A 7,520-nucleotide genomic window follows, 5' to 3' on the forward strand; every position below is an offset into this window, starting at 1 on the left:
CGTCAACGCCACGGTCAGCCACGTCCAGAGCATGTACAAGTACATCAACATCGAGAGCTCCTCCTGCCAGACACGCCTGGGCAGCCACACAGAGGACTTACAGGTACACATTAACGGGAATGTTTGATTTGAAAGGTGCTATAGATTATTGATTTTTATGTTTATTTATATTATCATTTCTATAATCATGGCTATTTCATGGCTGGTCGTTCATACTAACACAATTGGCAGTGTTAGGGGTGGGAAAGCTGGTGGGTAGGGATTGGACGTTGTGGACAGCGACTCCTACAGGTCGGTTGGTGCGCCTGTACAGCAGAATCAGGAAGTATCGGGGGCAGCGTGAGCCTCCCACGCGTTACTCCTCGCCACTGAGAGATCGCGCTGTACAGGTGAAAAGATGCGACAGCTGCCTCCTCGTGTACCGGAGGGGACACGTGATGCAAGGCTTGGTCCTCACTGCAGCCGACCAGTGGGAGGCATAGTCTAGCAACGTTCGAGACAGGGGAGGGGAGAATTGAAGGCGAGGCGAAATTGGGATGGGAGAAAATATAAAAATAAGGAGAAAAAAGTGGATAAAAAAAAAAAAAATACATCCACAGAGCTTTTATAAAGGTATTGCTAACGGTATTCCCCCCCAAAAACATAATTGATTAATGAATTTATCATTTAAAAAATCTTTGCTGGTTCAAAAGAAATGTTGTTGTTTATGTATCACCTCCCTACTTACCATTTCCCCACGTGGGATGCACCTGATTGGATATTTACATTTACATTTACATTTAGTCATTTAGCTGACGCTTTTATCCAAGTTCTGTACGACAAGTCAGCAGGAAGGACACAACTCATCAAACAGTGCTGAGACGTGGGTGTTGTTGTGGGTGGTGTTGAGTGCATAGTAGTAAAGACATAATAGTATAGTAGGAAGAGTGCATGATAGTATAAGACAGTAAGAAGGTTAGTGTTTTTTAGCATTTTTTTCTTCATTTCAGATATTGATATTGAAAATGTGTGTTTTTAGTCGACGGCGAAAGATTGGACAGGTTTCGGCTGTCCTAACTGTGGTGGGAAGCTCGTTGTGGAGCAAGGACCGAGAATAGGCGGCTTCTCTTTGATGACCCTCCCGGAGCTCGGATAGGAGTGGGTCTGAGGCGGCCAGAGGAGGGGTCTTGAGGGTGTGTAGTTAGAGACCATTGACCAGAGGTAGGCGGGAGCCGTTCCCTTCGCCGCACGATATGCCAGGTCGAGGACCTTGAAGCGGATTTGTGCGGCGATGGGGAGCCAGTGCAGGTCCCTGAGAAGTTGGGTAACATGGGCTGACTTTTGGTAGGTTGAAGACTAGCTTAAAATCTAGCTTAAATTCTAGCTTAAAATCCTTTTGTAATAGGTTCCGGGGGCCCTCATTTATCAATGCTGCGTACGAACAGACATTTTTGTAAACCGTGTGTGATCATTTCTAAGCAAAGTGTGGGATTTACCCATATGAACCGTAATGAACGTTTGCTTGAGATTATGCGTACATTTACAGCTTTGACCGTGCGTAATCGTATACATGGCACCAAGTGCTACAATAGGAAAACTGCAATAGACGGAATAACATTTCATGCATTAGAGTTTAAACACCCACGTGTTCTATATTACTCATAATTAATTGTAGTTAATTGTAAAATAGAGACATGAGTGTACGGTAATTGTTGTCAAACCCTATGAATAGCATTTGGAATAGGTCTTTCCAAATGAATGCAGCATGACGTATCTTGCGTTATTGGTTAGGGATGGGAATTGATACTATTTTATCGATACGATTCCATTATCGATTCTGCTTATCGATACGATTCTTTATCGATTCCCTTATCGATCCCTGATAAATTTATTATTTAAATAAATAAATTGGAAATGCAACAGAACTAAGCTGGTTAGAATAACAACATACAACTTGACATTTCTGATTGTCATTTATTGTTGAGCCCCCATGTCAGAAAAATACAAAAACTGTAAAAAAAATAAATGAACTATAGCCTACACTTAAATAAAATTATGTATTTGAGATTCTCTTCAAATTTATTTATTTTTTGAAATTTTTTATTCTTAAACTAATTTAATCTATTGAATAACGACCTGTTGAATGTAACTACAGTTCAATATCTTAAACTAATTGAATCTATTGAACCGTAGTTGCATTCAACAGGTCGTTATTCCTCTGACTTCTCTGTCTCTGCACACACACACACACACACACACACACACACACACACACACACACACACACACACACACACACACACACACACACACACACACACACACACACACACACACACACACACACACACACACACACACACACACACACACACACACACACACACACACACACACACACACACACACACACACACACACACACACACACACACACACACACAGAGCTCCCTCCCCTGTCCTGTAAGGTATTGGCTCGTGTTGCTACAGTACACGGACATGTTTGTATGTTGCACGGTACTTCCTGACTTACCTACTAGTAAACAACAGTCAACGTGATCACACGCTCTCCGTCTCTTATTATATGTGAACTAAAGAGTACAAGGTTTACACAACAGCCCCCATCCACTTTTTTTTGTATTTGTACCTGTACTACCTGCTGTCAGCTGTTATCTTTCTATGTGTGTCTGTATGAGCTTGGTTAGCTAGTGTTAGCTTCGCGGCTGTTAGGTTGCCCCGAATTAAATGAATGACTCAAAGCATTCGAGTAGTTTTCAATCACTGCACTAAGAAACAGTCAAACAGCGGGAGCGTTTCGGGAGCATATGACCAAAACCCAGGCAATTTCGAGCCCTTAAGGAATCAAATAGTCTGCTCTATGGCTGCATGCTAACGCTAACATTATTGTTTTAAAATGCGCAACTGTCGGAAAAACCTGGCAGCGATAAGAGGAATCGATAGTCACGGAGGCATGCGATTCCAGAAATCGGACAATTAGGAACCGGCTCCCAACGGGAACCGGTTTTCGATTCCCATCCCTATTATTGGTAGACGTGGCACAAAGTGTGCTCCGCAGGGAGCATCTTTTCAGCTTGCAGAGAGATCTATCTGCAGAGAGCACAGAGTGGCTCATAAGTAGATTCCACTATTCATTCTCTTTGATTTGTGCCGCAATTTGGGACCCAAATTGGAGTGTGAAAAAAAGGTGCACGAATGCCATCCCTGTGCACATTCAAGTTCTCTCCACCCTGGGATTTATGACCACCGGCACGTTCCAGCGTGAGATTGGAGATCGATCGGGCATTCCCAACCCCCCATGAGCAGGATTATGCGTTCGAATATTTTAACTCTTTTCCTCTTCTTCTTCTCATCCTCCTTCTTCACCTTCTTTGTCTTCTTCTTGTTCCCCTCCTTCTTTTTCTTCTTCTTCTCCTTCTTTAACTTCTTCTTTGTCTTCTCCTCCTCCCCCTCCTCCTCCTCCTCCCCTCCCCCTCCTCCTCCTCCTCCTTCTCCAACTCCTTCTTTGTCTTCTCCTCCTCCTCCTCCTTCAGAACCTGAATAGCACAGTGTTGCTGCTCCTGAACCTAGCTGACGTGCTGAGACAGCAGTACATGTTGCTGAGCATGCGTCTGGATGTGGATGTCAGGAACCTCTCCATGGTGACGGAGGAGATGAAGCTGGTGGACACACACCATACCCAACTCATAAAGAACTTCACCATAATCAAAGGTAAACACACCATACCCAACTCATAAAGAACTTCACCATAATCAAAGGTAAACACACACACCATACCCAACTCATAAAGAACTTCACCATAATCAAAGGTAAACACACCATACCCAACTCATAAAGTACTTCACCATAATCAAAGGTAAACACACACACCATACCCAACTCATAAAGAACTTCACCATAATCAAAGGTAAACACACCATACCCAACTCATAAAGAACTTCACCATAATCAAAGGTAAACACACGCCATACCCAACTCATAAAGAACTCCACCATAATCAAAGGTAAACACACCATACCCAACTCATAAATAACTTCACCATAATCAAAGGTAAACCCATGCTATACCCAACTCATAAAGAATGTCACCATAATCAAAGGTAAACCCACACCATACCCAACTCAGTTGGTAAACGCTCCAGGGTTAGATTCAGCCGGACTAAACAAGGCAGGTATGAAAGAACCCTTAAAAATGGCAATGAAATGAAACTAAACTAAATTAAACTGTTTTCCTTCACCCCTCCCCTCCTTTCATGAAGGTGCTCCTGGCCCAGCAGGCACCAAGGGGAACCGCGGTGAGACCGGTGGCAAAGGCCCTGTGGGCCTGACCGGCAACAAAGGTGACCGGGGCCCCAACGGAGCCCGTGGACCATTGGGAGAGAAGGGCTTCATTGGGCCAAAGGGAGCACAGGGCGAACAGGGCCCCATCGGCGGCAGGGGTGCAGGGGGTATCAAGGGAGCCAAAGGAGCCCTTGGCCCGCCAGGGCCCCGTGCAGAGACGGGGGAAAAGGGAGACATGGGGGCCATCGGAAAAGATGGGTTGCCGGGGCCTCAGGGACCATCAGGGATTCATGGTCAGGCAGGGCTACCAGGGGTCCACGGGCTGCCTGGTCCCAAGGGGAAGCCAGGACCTGCGGGGCCACCTGGGCCTCCTGGGACCCCCGGACCTCCAGGATTACCATACCACCCCGACCATGTTATGACACAGCAACGCCACCGCAGGTATGCACTCTCCAGATCCAAAGGACTGTAGAGAGATGGAGACAGCTCAAAAAAGAGATGGATAGAGACAAATGCAGATATGGACAGAGAGATGGAGAGAGATAGGTATTGTTGTCATGTCCAGTTGCGCCAAGGAATTACTGATAGATATGAACCAAAGGACTATTGGTAGCTTGTGATGTAACAGATGACAATGATGTTTTTAAACAAGCACCTCACCCATTGTTGTGCCACTGCACAAAACAACAGAGATCCTAGTAAAGAAGTGAACACATATACTCTTTAAATTTGGGACGTTTGTCTAATGAAATGACATGGCGTCGAAAGGAGAGACATGAGAATGGCCGTGGGAAGAGAATCTTCTGCTGCCACTGACTGCCAGTGTGACCAATTTATCTTTGTTTAAATCCACGGATTTCCCCAGACAACTGGGACATTCCAGGCCTAGAATGGACTTTGGGATTTGAGCAGACTCTGGATGTTGTATGGTGATATTAGGGAAGAAACCCACACAGCCATAAAACTACAAACTAAAGAGAAAACACTTGACCAAGAATAAAGCTTACACCTCGATCACTAAATGGACAACGATCTCAGAGATGTCTTACCTTGTGTATTGATCTCATTCAGTCCTCCTGATCTATTCCAGAGTAAAACGTGGTGTAAATTCTGTTCAGTCAGCAAATATATACTAAGAAATGTAAGTTGTTTTGCTGCCAGTAACTTCAGCTAGCACTAGGTCTAATGCTTGGTAACGTTATGGTCTTTGATAACATTAGCTAGCGTTAGCTACAACATTTGGCAGCTAGCATTAGCTCAAATGTTTGGTAGCTAATGTTAGCACTGACACTAACGTTGGGAGAAACTGATGTTCAACATTTTGCACCGTGGGTTAGACCCAGATGGAATGATGTCAAACTAGTTTGAAGACATTTTTAAGACCATTGTCCCAGGAAGACTTCTGACGAAAGCAAACATGTTGAGTTCAGCCTTATAAACAATCGAATGTATAACGCAAAAAGAAATGCATGCCACCAAATTAGCTGAGCCATCAAACCTGTACGCAATGTTCACATTACCTGCGAAAGAGGTTTTGCTCTGCAATTGTGTTCAACAGAGGTGGTTTTCCCACCAGTCAGAGCCGTCCAATCCAGTGCACTGCACCGTGCATTGTTAGAAAATTCTAATGAATTGAACTTTGAACCCCCCCCACCTCTGACCTTTTAAACACGCGACCCAATGGCTTCACAGCAGGTTGTATTCACTGGTCATTTCTGAAATGGAGACAAATTAGCCTGCTTGATAAAATCACGATTTACATGATCGAATCAATAAAAAAAATGTAGGCAGTGTTTTTGTGTCCGTTTTGAAGTGTTGTCTAGATTTACCGCAGAGTTAGAATTAATAGAGTGGGCTTTCCCATTCAAGTCAAGATTCTACTCTGTCTATTCTAAAAGGTTTACATTGCCATGCACTACCATGTAGGCAAAGAAAGCATAGCAGTATCTACTCTTTTTTTTGCATTATATATTCACCTTTGTGCAACATTGACGCATGTATTTCAGCTCGATGGCACTTTATCGATTCTTTAAAGTGTAGAAGAAATGAAAGTTTGTCTTTTGTCAAATCTTTTTTTATAGGGACTCCCTAAAAGCCAGACATCTCATGTATAAACTAGGGCCAGTAATCCAGTGTTCAATTTCAATTATGATTTTGGCTTCCCACGATCATGGAAACAAGATAAGTAGTTTCAGCTCATGGTGTGTTTCTCCAGTTATTTTGAAACGTCTTTGGTAACTTGTAGAAGATGACAGAAAGGCAGCCTTCGGTCGAGAAGAAAGGTAAGACAAATTCAGTCGTCATTATATGATGTTCTCAAATCAATGAGTAATTATGTTTAGTAATTGTGATTTCAATATCAATTAAAATCATTGTGATTATGATTTTTGCCATAATCGAGCAGCCCTAGTATAAACCCACCCCTTTACCTTAACCCTAACCTTAATCTCATTGGACCTCGCGCCCCAACTTAACCACCCATTGGACATGGTACATGACACGGTACTTGACAGGGTACATGACACGGTACTTGACACGGTACATGACGCAGTACATGGTGCGGTACACGAGGCACCTGGTTTTTAGTGAATCCCTTTCTTTACGTGGCGTTTCAGAGCGGGCACTCTGAATGCTTCCTAAGATCTAGAAGTGTAACTATGACCTCCGTTAGAAAGGTGGTTGATAACGGTTGCAGGATTTACAATCTCTTGAATGTTCAGTTTTAGTTTTTGAGTGATGTCATGATGACTCCCTGTTTGCTGTTTTTTTTACTGCTATAATTCTGATCGATGTCCTGAAGGAAAATGTTACCACAGAGACTAAACAAGGGGGTTTGTTCCTCATCAAATGTATTGATCTATGCACATAATCATTGTTTTGTTTCATAATATGTCTTTAACAAAAAAAAAAGTTTTAAACTTTAAAAGTCACTATTTTTATAAACCTGTGTTGTTATGAAATGCGACTGGCTTGCATAGAACTTCAATAAATGCTCTCATTATTCTCGTCGTTGTCCTTTTTTTGTGACCACATCTTAATTTTTGATTTATTTATATTATTAAAGGTGTTATAGATAACATTCAGTCACTAGATTGCCCAACAGGGGGCTGAGGGGCACCGTTGGTGGACGGGGGGCAGCCCGACCGCCCACCAGCGGTGCCACGGGTGCCCGTACCCGTGGAAACATGGTCCAGGTGATGCTGGACAGCCTGGAGAGGTTTGCTAACAGCCATGAGAGGACCG

The 7,520-nt window shown here is 43.5% G+C and overlaps 1 protein-coding gene across 1 annotated transcript in view; it reads left to right on the plus strand.

The window, feature by feature from the left end:
• The window catches only part of scara3 (scavenger receptor class A, member 3), a 134,630-nt gene extending 127,350 nt beyond the window's left edge, over positions 1 to 7,280 (plus strand). Inside the window, exons 10-12 of the mRNA XM_084314825.1 lie at positions 1 to 103; positions 3,531 to 3,708; positions 4,256 to 7,280. The exon at positions 1 to 103 is cut by the window's left edge and continues 90 nt beyond it. Of these exons, the coding sequence (XP_084170951.1) occupies positions 1 to 103; positions 3,531 to 3,708; positions 4,256 to 4,749 (775 nt within the window). The 3' untranslated portion in view covers positions 4,750 to 7,280. The remainder of the gene's footprint in view (positions 104 to 3,530; positions 3,709 to 4,255) is intronic.
• The last annotated feature ends 240 nt before the right edge of the window (positions 7,281 to 7,520 follow it).

This window comes from Notolepis coatsorum (assembly GCF_963971535.1).
Source record: "Notolepis coatsorum genome assembly, chromosome: 5".
Taxonomy (NCBI): Eukaryota; Metazoa; Chordata; class Actinopteri; order Aulopiformes; family Paralepididae; genus Notolepis; species Notolepis coatsorum.